We start from the raw sequence: 14,848 nt of genomic DNA, 5'->3' as shown, positions 1-14,848 counted from the left end.
ATATATTATACGTTTTTTCCGACATCGTATGCAAAAGTTATAGCCGTTTTACATTTTCCCTACACTTTTTGCAAAACATGTCCAAATTTAAGTTTTCAAATTTTCCTAACTAGTAGATGTAGTAATATAACTACCTCTCGAAGGATTTTATTTTTTGAAGCTTTTATCATTTTCTTTTGATTTTTCAGAACTGAAATGGCGACACACCGGGAGGAGGGGTAGAGTTTGAAAATTGCCCTATAGTGCCGGTTTGTGTCACAAATCGGTACTATAGGTCAGACCCCTTTAGTACCGGTTCATGGCACAAACCGGTACTAAAGGTTAGCCCTTTAGTACCGGTTTGTGACACGAACCGGTACTAAAGGTGATCGTGGGGCCCCTGCCTGACGCCGGCCTGCCATCACCCCTTTAGTACCGGTTCGTGACACGAACCGGTACTAAACGTTCAACACGAACCGGCATTAATGCATAGCCGTTCGAACCGGCACTAATGGTACCATTAGTACCGGGCTAAAATCAAACCGGCATTAATGTGTCTTACATTAGGTCTTTTTTCTACTAGTGATGCTACTTTGATTTGGCTTCTTATCAAGTCATAACTTTTGGACCGACAGAAGCTCATTTGCGAATTATCAAGTCATTGTTTGTGCTGATTTCTAATTTTCTATAGCAGAGTGATGTGAGGCCATTACACAAAAGAAAGAGTTATATGTGCCCACTGTCAGACACGCCTTTTTCTAGGGTTGCGGTGACAAGGATGGGTCGAGCAACAGTAAACCAAACTTAGAGGTTAGTAGGATGGGCCTATATTGTATGTGCTTACGGCAATGTCTGTCCTATAGGCCGGACCCCAGGCTTTAGAGCGACAGGTCACAGAGCCCATACCATGTTCGTATTCGACACATAGCCGAGTGAGTACCGAGGCGTACATGTTCTTTCCCTACACATAAAAAAGGTAACATGTTCTTTGAAGAAGTGAACAGTAACACCAATATCTCTGAGCACAAAAAGAATGTTCCTTTTATCTTGCAAATAGTAAATAAATGAAGGAAGTTAATAGCAAACTCGATTGGCTCTCGGGTGCCAGTGCGCTCGATTTTTCTAAAAGAAAATTAGTAAATGCAAGACAGGTTTAAAATTCCTGAATTTTGTTGGCAACAAACATGATCAGTGTTATACTCGTGTAAAAGTGTCGCCAAAGAATATGCAAAAATCAGGAAGCGGATTTTGGCTCTAGGGAGCATATGCTCCCTAATGAACAGTAAAATCAAAGTAATTAGTAAATAAATTTTAAAAATTTTGATTTTTTTAGATGTTCATACTAAATGTAGCAAGTGTGCTTGACAATTTTCATGTCATATGGGATAGCAATGGTTCGTCGGTGAAAAAAAAATAAGTGTAACTTTGGAGTTAATATTTGGCGCTCGACTTGTTTTTTTTTGCACAGGTCAAAATTCTTAAGTTTTCCCCTGGAAATTTGCATGTACTATTTGGATGTGACAACGAACACATCTATTTCTTAAAAATAGACATTTGTAAAAAGCCATTTTTGTCACGCAGGACCATGTGCTCCCTATAGCCAAAATGGATTCCCGTGAAAATCAACACTATATACAAGTTACTATTCACACTTTTCGTCCTTGAATTGGCTAGGAGAAGATGTAGGGAAGGATGGGGAGAAGAAGAACGACAAGTATCCTTTCTGGCAATAGCAATGAATGGTGTGTGGGCTAGAGGTGGAGCTTATTGAAGGCTAGGAATGCGTTCAGGTTGCCACTCGCCTTCCACGTCAATGTGCATTTATAAAGTTGAATGGACCTTCAAGAATAATCTTGTGTCAATGGGCTAGTTATTTGTTGTTTTGTGTCAATAGTATTTGTTAGTTTAACCCACTCTATTAGATTATAAATATGAAGAAAAAATCATCCTTATTGCAATGCACGATGAAGGTGAGGTGGGTGCCATCCAATTTTAACGAAGATGCACTACTAGAAAAAGGGCTGCTAGTGGCGCACCTATTTTCGCTACTAATGGCGCACTACAGGTGCGCCACTAGCACCACGCCATTAGATTTTTTTTACTAATGGCGCACCGGTGTTGCGCTATTAGTATCTGGTATACTAATGGCGCACTTGTGAGGAGTGCGCCATTAGTAGCAATATTTTTTTAAAAATAAAAAATTTCAAATTTATTTCAAAAAAAAATATTTTTTTCTTAATCTCGGGTCACTATGGCTTAATCTCGGGTCAAATCACACTCTCTGGTCAAACTTCCCGGAAGGTCACCCATCCTCACACTACTCCAGCCCGATCATGCTTAACTTCGTAGTTCTATCATACCTATCATATCAATCATATTAAACCTTGCTGATGTCTAGGACTTAGTTCATGAGTATGATGAAATTTTGAAAAAATGTTTCAAACTTCCCGGTCATATTACGTATCATCTTTTGAAAAATAATTCAAATTTTTTTTGAAACCAATTTTTTTTCTGTTACTAGTGGCGCACCTAGCATACGGTGCGCCACTAGTAAGTTTGAAATTTTTTGCCTTAGGATCTTAAAAGCCCCGTAACTTTTTTTCTGTTAGGTTTTGGGGATTTTGAAAATGTTTAACGGGGTTCCCCCAGTTAAATTTGGATGTAATTTTTCGAGTAGATGATTTTTCATATAGAAAACTTTTTAATCCGAGTTCGTATGCAAAAGTTATGCTCATTTTACAAATTCCAGAGAGATTTTGCAAATAAAGTCGAAATTCATATTTGTAAATTTTCCCAACAACTAGACCACATATCACATGAGAAACTTATTTTCTTTTAATTTTTTGACATTTCCATCAAATTTTTTATTTTTTTTAAACTAAAAAGGCAGTCCACACGGGGGGTGCATTCAGTGGAAGTTTTGGGCCAAGTTAGTAATGGCCCACCGTGGAAGTGGTGCGCCCACACCCACGGTGCGCCATTACTAAGTTTTTTTCAAAAAAAAATTCAGAACTAGTAATGGCGCACCAGTGGACAGTGCGCTAACTAGTAATGGCGCACTGTCCACTGGTGCGCCATTACTAGTTTTGAAAAAATAAAAATTTTGAAAAAAATTTACTAGTGGCGCACCGTGGATGTGGTGCGCCATTACTAGTTTAACTAGTAATGGCGCACTATCCACTGGTGCGCCATTACTAGTTTTAAAAAAAATGAAAAAAAGTTTGTTACTAATGGCGCACCGTGGATGTGGTGTGCCATTAGTATTTGGACACTAATGGCGCACCTACACATTGTGCGCCATTAGTATATACTAATGGCGCACCACATGTCTGGTGCGCCATTAGTGACCATATCATTTATAGCCCTTTTCCTAGTAGTGAGGGTTCCAGTGAGAAATGTCCCGCTACGGCGGGAAACCGAGTGGGAAGGGGAGGGTCGACAGAAAAAAGGAAGGATGCATCGTGGGGTGAGATTTTTCTGTTTGGCCCGTGTGTTGGAGATAACATGGTGGATAGTCCGTACAACGTCATTTCTTCCACACATATGGTCTGGATTTGGAGAGTCCGGACTGTTAGACGGTTGAATTTTGAGGAGACGACTGGGTGCCAGTTTAATATCTGAATACGCCTTGACGTATGAGGGAGAAATGAGCATCAACCTTGGAGTCGACCTTAATTATCTGTTTACTTCATTTATATACTCCCTCCATCCCTATATATAGAGCCTCATGTGTTTTTCGAGTTTGTCTTTGACTATGGAAGCTTCTTTCATGTACGAATTTGATGGTATGCTTTAACACGTGGTTAAAGTTAGTCTCAAAAAATGCATTTTGGCCCTATATAGATAGATAGATGGAGTATGCATATGAGCAAAAATGCTACACCTACGTACACTTACATTCCCACCTTACGTAAACTTCCTACTAATCTCCTCACTAGTAGAAAAAGGGGCAAAGGTCCAGGTCGGGTCAGCCCATTAGTCCCGGTTCAGTCACGAACCGGGACTAATGTGAGCATTGGTCTCGGTTCGTGCGGCTAAGGCATTAGTCCCGGTTCACCTGACCCCTTTAGTCCCGGTTTGTGTCTCAAACAGGGACTAAAGATCCCATTTTCAAACTCTACCCCCCCTGTGGATCGCCTTTTTTGTTTCAAAAAAATCAAAAGAAAATGATAAAACTTCAAAAAATAAAATCCTTCAAGAGGTAGTTATATTATTACATCTACTAGTTAGGAAAATTTAAAAACTTAAATTTGGACATGTTTTGCAAAAAATGTAAGGAAAATGTAAAACGGCTATAATTTTTGCATACGATGTTGGGAAAAACGTATAATATATCAAAATGTTCAGAACAAAATCCGCTTCCGATTTTGATAGCCTACGGCCTGTTTGCAAATTTTTAGAATCCTCAAATTCTAAAAGGAAAAAAGTTATGCTCAAATTTTAGTTTTTTTTGAATTTTTGTTAAATCTGGTCAAACTACTTATTCAAGAAGTATTAGTGTTACTAAATAATTATTCAAGAATATTAGTGTTACTAAATAATTATTTCAGTTTTTTTGAATTTTGGTCAACTATGGTCAAACTATGGTCAAACTATGGTCAAACAATGGTCAAACTACTTATTCAAGAAATATTAGTGTTACTAAATAATTATTTCAGTTTTTTGAATTTTGGTCAAATCTGGTCAAACTATGGTCAAACTAGGGTCAAATTGTGGTCAAACTACTTATTCAAGAAATATTAGGGTTACTAAATAATTATTGATTTTTAGAATAATAGTTTCAAACTCAAACAGTGAAATGTGTGACTTTATGCTCAAGATAAATTCCTGAGGGTTAATAGGATTGACATCTTACTATTGTTAGGAAAACAACAAGTGCAGACTTGGAAACAAGGGAGAATAGAACGCGAAAGTTAAACGTGCTCAGGCTGGAGTAGTGAGAGGATGGGTCACCGTTCGGGAAGTTAGATGATTTAGAATGATGAGGGATGATTAGAGATTAAATATTAAATTGAGCAGTGATGAAAGGTGATTAGAGATTAGAAGTTAAAATAATTCAGAAATTTGAAATTCAAAAAAACAAACCATTTAATTCGATATCCCCAACCAAACATCACCCCTCATCAACGGAACCAAACACACCCTTCAGTGTTCCATTTCCTTGAGCATTATCATCACTCTCACCCGCGCCTCCGCCACAGCTTGCTACTGGTACACTCCGCGGCCCATGACGCCCATTGATACGCCATTAGAGGGCCCCCGCTGCAAGGCTCGTGCCCATGCTCGGGGCGTCTTCACGGCCATGCCCATGCTCGCGCGGTTCGTCGTTCCCATCCAGCCTCAGCTCGACAACCTCGGCCTCGTGCGGCGTTGACTCGGCCGAGCGCCCGTCCTCACACCTTGCTGAGCTCCCGGCGGCGATGTTCCGCTTCGCCTAGTCGCCGAGGCCGACGAGGTCTCCCAAATCACGCATGCTGCTCGTGTTGTAAATCAGACAGTGATCGGCAACGCCGTGGATTTTTCCCATCGCCGTGCGCTCGCGTAGCTTTCACGCCGCGGTAGGCTGGAGGCGCCGCCCGCTCCCGCTGCCCGCCCCCTGCGACAACGGCACCTTCATCCCACCCCCCGCCGCGCCGATGACCTGCTCGAGGTGCTGCAGGGATGCCTTGTAGCTGACGAAGCCCATGAACCAGAACTCGAAGCCGTCGTCGGTCACCAGCTGGACGTACTTCTGCTCTGGCCGGTGCTGGTTCTCGCTCGGCATGGCCGCCTTCACCCTCCTCAGCGGGACGGCCACCTTGTACGGCACCCGCACCGTGTCGCCCTTGGGCGAGGTCAGCGCCAGCGACCGGTCGCTGCGGAAGGCCACCCTCTCCGACGATACGAAGAGCAACCCGGCGATCGGGCCGGCGGTCGTTGACAGGTAGCACTGCGAGGCCTTCAGGAGTTTCTCGCCCTTCTCAACAGAGAACCACCGCCGGAAGACTTTCTCCACGCCGCCGGCTTGGAGGATTCTGGCGCCCAGCGACAGCTTTCCCCTCACTGTCTCGTACAGCTTTGGGCCGAGAGTCACTGCAGAAACATACGTTCAGTGTCTGATTCACAACCAGAGCTATGAACACGAAAGACTACAAAGATTTATCCAGACGGACTGGAGAAGGACTGAAGGAGGGCTTACCATGTTCTTTGACGCCCCGAGCAAACTTGTCCCCGGTCCTGCGGTCTGACTTGCCGCCGGTACGCACGCTCGTTGAATACTTTGCATCGCCGCTCGTGAACTCGGGCTCCTCGATGCCGATAGCAGTGCTGCTCACCGGGATGCCGATCACATGCTCGTGTCCTGCCTTCTCCATTTGCTGTTGGAACGAAGAACCGAAGACTTGTTTTTCGCGAAATAGGAGGCGAAGACTTTGCTCCTGAGTTTCCGGCCTCTGTCTGAGGCTGCTGGTGAGGTGAGTGGTGCGTGTGTGGGTTGGTGCTGGAGCTCCGTGCTCTGAATGGGAAGGAGGGGGCGCCTTTTATAAGCTCTGGATTGGAACCTGTAATTAAAAACTTAACCAAAAGCTGGATGTTTATCCAATTAGCTTTTGGATTGAACAGTCACCTACTCACCCGCGCCATTGCATGTGCATGTCACGAGTGACATCTAGTCACCCACACATGCCTGGACCATGATCGGTCGATGATGCCCAACCGACTGTCACATGGACGCACTTGGGGATGGGTGTAGAAAAATCAGGCCTCCGTAACTCTGTCGCCGGGCGGTGAGTCGTTGATCAATCCCTGTTTCTGCAAAGCATGCGACGCAACCGAATTCTCACTTTCTTCTTCAGATTATTTTTAGGTTTGCAGTGCAGTGTGTTCAAACTTCAAAGTCGCAAGAGCTTTGAGCCGATGCAATGCCATGGCGCCACGGCTATGTACACCGCACGATAGCGCACTCCCCAGCGAGCTGATTCGGCGACGGCGATGGCGTGGCAGCAGGACTGGATAAAAATTGGGCAGCGGGGCCAAGAAGAAGAAGAAGTAAAGAAGGTTCGCGCGTGCATGGAATGGAAGGCACCGTCACTACACGTTCGGTCAGTCTCAGTCTCAGTCTCAGTGCATGCACTGTCCCTTTTTTCCTCTCCACGCTAAGCTTCACCTCCGGTTTTTTCATGGCGCGCACGTTGGGCTGAGTCAGCGTCGCGTCCGACTACGCGTCTCGTCAGCGAACCATCTCGGCGCCGGCCGGTCGTGGAAGGCCTCGAGGGTTTGGTGGCGAGCCAGCCCGGCCAGATTGCGCCACCCATGAGCGCAGCTGTCATTTCCTATCGTGAGACGGTGACCCTCCAAGGCAGAGAAAGCAGCTCGCAGATATGCATGTGCATATTGAATATGGGCGTGTGGTGCGGTTAAGGCTTCCCTGTCATCGGCGATAATCGCCTAATCTGCATTGTTTATGTCCCATTACGACCGATTTTCCCCTCAAAACCATTGCTGTGTTGCGTGGCAGTTATTTATCCAAAACCACCACATTATGGGCTAGGATAACAACTTGATACCATATTTGAGTCAGGGCACAAAAAACCACTAACTCTGCGCCTAACCTATAACTCCGAGCACTAATTCTCCGATAAGCTCATGAAAACAGTGAAACTGACAGGTTGGCCCCACTTGTCGGGCTGACGTGGCGAAGACCAAAAACTTTGACCGGCTGATGTGGCAAAGGAGACTTGGGCCCCACCTGTCAATGACTAGAGGGTCATCTTCTTCACAACATTCTTTCTATCAGGCATTCCATCGAGCACCTTCCGTGCGTTCATCCTCTGGTCACTGACGAAGGCACAGCATGCCATGGCGCGGGGAAGGGGCGCGGTGCTCACCTTCAGCACGTATGCGTGCTCGGACACGGGGAGGTAGCACTGGAGCAACATCCTCGTGAGCGGCAGCGGCCGACGAAGCATGGTGAGGCGAGGAAGACGGCTTGGGGACTCGCAGCTTGCCGGTGTTGGCGGCGAAGGCATCAAGAGGACGTGTCGAAGCCTAGGGACTAGTTGCGAGGCGCAGGGATTCACCGGAGCAGGAGATCGAGGCACGTTGGTGGTCGGACGTGAAGAAGACGACCGCGGCGTGGCCAATTTTGGACGTCCGGGTCCAAGAACTCCAGTAGGGGTGCTTAGGGAGGCATTCCGGTGCTCCCAGACAAGGTGGTGGGGCTTGGAGTGGTCTCTCGCCATGAGAATGGTGGCCTGCGGCGACCGCGGATCGGGGAGGAGCTGCTATGGGCTCCGTGGGGGTGTGGACTCCGGCGGCCGATGCGGACGCCGTACAGGTCCTGGGCACCAGATCCATGGAAGTGGGGTTGCGGGCGTCCACATCCGGAGCGAGCAGCGGCCGGCAAGGCAACCGGCCCGAGTGGTGCTGCTCGGGGCGAGGCGCGCATCGCCGGAGCGGCCTGGAAGAGAGAAGGAGGTTGATGGCGGGGGACGCGGCCTCTCGTCAGGCGTTGGGCTGCCGGCGGGGACAACCGTGGCGGCCGACCATGGCGGCGGAGGCATGGGTCCAGCCTGAGCATGGCCACTGGCGAGGTCCTTTGTGTTCGCTGGTTGAAGAGAGAAAAAAGACAGAGAGGAGGAAGGAGGAGGTGCGTGAGGATGACAGATGGGACCTACGTCCACCTCAGCAAATTGTCCAGATAGGCATGCCACATCGTCCCGACATGTGGGCCCTACCTGTCGGTTTCGCTGTTTTCGTGAGTAAATTCGACTATCAGTGCTCGGCGTTACAGATTAGCCCCATTGTTGGTGGTTTTTTGTGCTTTGACTCAAATGTGGTACTGATCTGTTACCCTAACCCATAATGTGGTGGTTTTGGATAAATAACTCGTTGCGTGGAGGCGGGGATAGAGATCGACCAGAAATCCTGGTGGTTGAGGCTCTGATTTTTAAAAGCGACAGATAATCAAAATGGATAAGTTTGAGGCCCTGTTTGCTTTCAAATAAGTCACCAACTTATAAATCGAAAAGTGAAAAAAGTGACTTATTTTACCAAACAGACCTAACTTATAAGTCACCTCAACTTATAAGTCATAAGTTGCTTCACCCTAACTTAAAACTTATAAGTCATCCCCTTTTACATGGGTCCCATCAACTTTACATAAAAAAACAAAATGAAAAGATGTGATCAGGTGACTTAAATGTTAGATGACAACCAAACAGGCGTGACTTATAAGTCACTAGTTTTAAGTCACCTGACTTATAAGTCAGGTGACTTATTGAAACCAAATAGCCCTGAACTGGCCTTGCATTGCATTGCATTGACCAAAAATTAAAGTATGTTGTATGCTTGCGTGAAACGAAAAGGTGTAGAGCGACTAGCGAAGGAAAAGGCAGGGAAACGAGGAAACCCGGGGATGGGAAAATGTGCGTCAGTGCGTCGTGGAGAAATTTTCATGCGTTTCGTTAAACAGATAAGGACGACACCGACGACGACGAATGTAAACATGTGGGCTGCTGCTACTAGTAGCTTCTTAGTAGAGTGTTAGTGGTAGATTATTAGTGTCTGAGGTGAAAGAACCGCGTTGCATTATGGTATGCAAATTAGTCGGTGTATATATGCTCCACATGCATGGCTGACTAATTTGGCCGCCCACACCACATGCTTTCAGATTTTATTTTATTTTTTGACGAAAAGAAGGTTGCAACAGCTTCATACATTAAGCTTATTTGTCCAATATAATCTTTGTATGTGACCCACTAGAATCCCACTATGACCACCCCGACCTGGATATACGTGGTCCATTAGTAGCCCAAACACTGACGAACTCCTTTACTGTTCTTTCCTTACTCAGGGGGTGCAATGCAAGCGGGAGATCTGAAGCAATAGCACAAAACCACGGCCTTCAATCCTGCCTACCACTTGCCTGCTCAAATGTCTTGCCCCTGCCCTAATAGTATCAATCTGTTCTCAAACTTTTGCCTGGAGCCGAGGGGGGCTACATAAAGCTGGCGGATCGTTGGCAGAAAGCAACGGCGCAGAAAGACATATCCGTAATTAGATCACATGAAATCGAGGCCGGGCCTCCACTCCACCATGTGCCAGATAAGGATGCAATGCCATGCATGCATGCATGCATGAGCGACTTGGCTGCGTCGACGTAAAAAGCTTGGGATCCGTCGACACATAAGCTTTTTGTTACGTTATTATGGGTGTCTCAGTCAAGAGCTTGCATCTTGCAGGTTGCGCCGACTGAGAGCCAAAAACAATTCGGATCGGCCGGAGCGGCGGGCGAAGGGGCAGGTCTTGGCGTAGCCGACAAGATCCTGGCGGCTGGTGGTGGTTTAGGAGGTCCCGCCGGCGCGCGCCTCATTTCGTGCTGCCGTTTGTGGTCACTGATGAATCAGCCAACCCCCAACTAGCTCGTTTTTAGTATTGATTTTGAAGCTGCATGCCGACCCCTTGATTTTTGTTGGTGCCTTGTCCACATGCAACGCGCCCTCGAGCGGTTTGTGGGGCTCCAGTTAACTTTTGCCCTGCACTGCACAAGCATAGGGTAGGCCATGTGTGATCTTGAATGATTTTTCCATTGATTAGGATGGCTAGCAAGGAGTGTTTTTCAACTTTGCTCGGCGCACAAAGATTTAGCTTCGTTTCACCCTCCCTTAGAAATATCAAACCTACTGAATTTGGGACTGGGACCAGTTTAGGTGGCGCTGTTTCCTCTCTGCAAGATGTAAATAATGCATCCTAACAAAAAGGCATCCGACAGCTATACAATGTAGGATAGGAAGAGGAGTTATGTATATATATGCCTGGAGACCTTCAAGTTAGTAGTTAGTGGATAAGAGCATCTTCAACAGCAATCTGCAAATTTTCTCCTCGCATCCATCGGATAGGAGGGTCAGTCTGCAGACAAAGATGTGGGAGGACGACATCCAATGCTAGCTAGATATATTTCGAACTTTTTTCAACAAATCGGATGAATTTCATGCAAACTTGACCGGATTTCGTACAAACATGGCGGATTTGATCACATTTAGAACAAAAAGAAGACCCGCCCCTAAACCTATCCTACGGCGGCGGCGGCCGGCATCCTAGCCCGTGTCGTCCTCTATCCGCTGTCTCCACGAGCACCGGTGATCAGACTGATGAAGTGAAGGTGCGGTCTCTGACGAGGAAGAGTAGAACACGGGACACGGACTGGCCCACATGGGACACAAGGCGCCGCCGCCTCCCGTGGCCTACTCATCTCCGAGGAGTCCGCGACCTGTCCGTCGCTAGTGGACGTGAGGTCCACGGTGGAAATGGTGGCGCTGGCGTTGTCTTCGTCCACCGGGCCGGCTGATGGTTCGTCGGCGACGCGTAGGAGGCGCGGCAGGCGTTGTTCTCCTTCACGATCCCTTGCAGCTGCGCCTCTACAGCAGTCGCGTCCTGGTGAGCGGTGGCTTGAACGTGGACGGCATCGTAGATGGCACGCTGCTCCGCCAAGAATCGGGGTTCGCCGCGGCCATGACCGCCACTGCCTCCTTATATCTGGCCCTTCGCCAGCCGGTGCTGCTCGAGGAGGAACAAATTGCACTATTCTTCGTCCTGCGCCTACTGGAACGCCGATAGAGGCATCGGTGCAGGCTACACCTCCGCCATGGCGGTGTTGAACTGCGCTTGCGCCTGCTCCATGGTGAAGCCGACATGCACAAGAGGCGCGGGAGCCGGGGTGGAGTCGTCGAAGCCCGTCTCCATCATGGTATCGTCCTCGTAGTCGGAGACCACGGGCGAGCTGGCCAGCAAGCCGGCCTCGACCCGCCTGGCACCGCGGCTATGCCAAGCGGCGGCAAGGGCGGCCATGGTGTGCTTCATCTCCGGCAACAGACTGTCGCACAGTGCTTTTCTGCTGGCAGTCATGGCGAATGTAGTGCAAGGAGGAAGGATGTGGAGGGGCTTGTGTTGTGGTGTGGAGTTATAGCCGGGTGTGGCCGGCTTTATATAGCGAATTCCGGTGAAACGAGTCGTCCGGGTGTGTTAATGCGCAGTGCCGGAGTGGGTTTCTTGGCCGGCGAGCCTTCTTAATGGCGGCGGACACACAAACAGCGGCATTAAATGGGCATGGTAGATATTCGTCTAGTCCCGTCCAGTAACGTGTCTCCGGCATTGAACAAGCGTGGACACCGAAGACGTGTCGCAGACGGCGCCCTCAGCCGGCGCGCCGCTTCAATGGCAGAGGCAGTGAGAGGTCGCATCCGCCCTGAGCCATCTTCGACGATGTTGAGCGTCGCGCCCTACAGCGGCATGAATGCAGGCAGCTGGCGCCAGTCGGGAGCACGTGCGGGACGAGAAGGGGTTTTTGGTGGGCCAGGACGGTCAGAAGCAGTCTTGGGATCGGTTCCGTACTCCCATAAATCTCCCCCACATTTGTCTTCAGATTACGGGAAAAATCACGTCCGGATCGCTCTGCGGACCGATACAAGTCGGCGTTGGATGGCTTCCGCGGTTCAGACTGTTGCGGGAGGTTTACGGATCCATCTTAAAAATGCCCTAAGTGTCTGAAATTTTGTTGTTGGATGTCCTTGGTCTATTCTTTTTTGAGCTTTTTTAGGATGCTCACTTTTATCTTTTAAGAGCATCTCTAACCAATTCCTTACAATTTAGAGGAGGAAACCACCGAGCATGTTTAGGGAAGGATAATTTAAGGCTTAAAGGGTCGCCCAATAGGTCCCCTTAACTCCTTAAAAAAATTGCTTAAGCCTTTTAGCCTTGCCACATGCATTTCAAACAATTACAGAGTGTTTCATCAATCATCCGAATGATTCAAATTCAGCATGCACAACAACAAAAAAACCATGAACATGCATATAGTTGCACAGATCGAGAATTCAAATTGAAACATGCATATAGTTCATCCAAAAGGCACAACATCGATTAAATTTGATCAAAAATCACCATGACATAGCATGTCTCATGTCACGGATCGAGCCCAACCAAAGGCATGTAACACGAACTCAAACATCATCATCACCAAAGAAATCATAACCACCTCCAAATCCACCACCATCTACGCGCCCACCACCACTTGCAAGGGCAAGGGCAGGGCTCACCGAACAGGGCCGGCGTTGGCCGACGCGGCCCTGCGCATGGCACATGAGGAACCCGAGTGGCTTTTCCGCGAGTGCCAGACGGCGGCCGGGCAGAGGGTTGTCCCGCCCGGTGCCCTTCTGTTGCCGGAAGGACCACTCCGCCGCCGACGACGTAGGTGCGGCTGCCATCCCGATTAGGCATACGAGGTGACATCAGCTACAAATTAGTTTTTTTTAACGGCCGAAGTATCATTCAGTTTATCTAAATTATATCAAACTTTATGTCCGGTTGCATGTATTTTGTCGTGTTTGCATGATATTTATCTATCTGGCTTAAAAAATGCGGGCAGGAGTCTAGCCAAGCATTGGTGTCGGACAAATACTATGCCGTTTTAGAGATGACGTTGGAGATGCCCTATAAATCCACAAAACAAAGCAAATGAGGTAAATACACCCGTGGTGCTTCAACTTGTCGTGAATGTTCAGTTTAATGCCTGAACTTGAAAAATACGTCGAATTGATTCTAAAACTTGACACGAATGTGCAAATACGGTGGTAATCATCACCCGTAGACGTAAAGTGTGTCCAGGTGGCACCATATATGGTTGATGTGGCACAGACATGGCGTGGGTCCACTTATAACTACCAAACATAATTACTTGAATAGTAAACGTCTCTATGACTAGTGGACCCGCCTGTCAGTACCTTAGCAAAAAATGAAATGCAAAATGCGCGTGACAGGAATCGAAACAGGAAGCACGAAGCTTGTACACCGATCGCGCTAGCCACCACACCGACCAAGTTTCATGTTAAATTCGGACCCTTAGACAGCAAATATATTGTGCCAGAAACTCCTGTGTCCTGAAATGGACTGCAGCCAGTGGCCCATATTGCACACGTTTTTTTTAATGTAAAAGGTACGTAAATAATAGTCATAATAATAAAAGTAAGATTCAAATATTCATGTGTTATAAGAAAGTACCTCACGCCACACAAATATCCATGTGCACACAAGGTAAATATATAGAGGTATACCGTATAAAATAAAATAAATTATTAAAAAAATATTCCTGTAATATTTAGAAATATTAACTTATTATTTAGAAAATAATTATTATTCATAAAATGTATTTTAAATGTTAATATATATGAAAACAATTAAACACTAATGGATTATTTTTAAAATAGTATTTTTGGAATAATAAGTTAATGTTTCTAAAAATTACAGGAACATTTTTAAGTAAGATATTTTATTACATACCTCTATATCTTTATTTTGTATGCAAAGGGATATTTGTGTAGCATAAAGTAATTATTAGTAACACATGTATATTCAAATCTAGCTTTTATTATTATGATTATTATTGACATACTTTTTACATTAAAAAAACAATGTACGGAAAATGGGCCACAGGCTGCAACCCATTTATGTATACATGAGTTTTCGGTTCAAATACATTAAGGTTGAGGGGCTGACAGTACCTTGAAAACATATTAGGTGGAATGGTGAGCGCAAGTATTTCCCAAGCGTAAGGTCGCAGGTTCGATGCCCGTACAATTTGTTTTTATATTAATTTTCTTACTAATTACTTAATAACAGGCGGGCCCATTTGTCATAGAATAGTACTCTAGTAATTCTGTTTTGTAGCTACAAGTGGGCCTCACGCTATGTCAGTGCCACATCAGCCATACATGATGCCCTGTCGACGCGCTTTACGTTTATGAACAGGATTAGCATCGTATTTGCACGTTCATGCCAAGTTTTAGAACCAGTTCGACGTATTTTTCAAGTTCAGGCACTAAAGTGAACATCGGCT

General features: G+C 46.6%; 1 protein-coding gene across 1 annotated transcript; it reads right to left on the bottom strand.

The window, feature by feature from the left end:
- Positions 1-5,025: 5,025 nt before the first annotated feature.
- LOC119355799 (GEM-like protein 7) lies at positions 5,026-6,457 on the bottom strand. Its single transcript, XM_037622677.1, has 2 exons — positions 6,158-6,457; positions 5,026-6,051 (listed from the first exon to the last, which is right to left on the bottom strand). The coding sequence occupies exons 1-2, from the start codon at positions 6,330-6,332 to the stop codon at positions 5,528-5,530; spliced, it is 699 nt and encodes a 232-aa protein (XP_037478574.1). The 5' UTR covers positions 6,333-6,457; the 3' UTR covers positions 5,026-5,527.
- Between the last annotated feature and the right edge of the window lie 8,391 nt (positions 6,458-14,848).

This window comes from Triticum dicoccoides, chromosome 2A (genome assembly GCF_002162155.2).
Source record: "Triticum dicoccoides isolate Atlit2015 ecotype Zavitan chromosome 2A, WEW_v2.0, whole genome shotgun sequence".
NCBI lineage: Eukaryota > Viridiplantae > Streptophyta > Magnoliopsida > Poales > Poaceae > Triticum > Triticum dicoccoides.
The sequence above is the reverse complement of the archived record's forward strand: the minus strand, read 5'-3'. Positions and strand labels throughout refer to the sequence as shown.

Excerpts from the sequence above, each read along its gene's own strand:
- LOC119355799 (XM_037622677.1), bottom strand. The coding sequence starts at position 6,332 with ATGGAGAAGGCAGGACACGAGCATGTGATCGGCATCCCGGTGAGCAGC. Across the intron at positions 6,052-6,157 it reads TCGGGGCGTCAAAGAACATG|TGACTCTCGGCCCAAAGCTG; the intron begins GTAAGCCCTCCT and ends ATGTTTCTGCAG.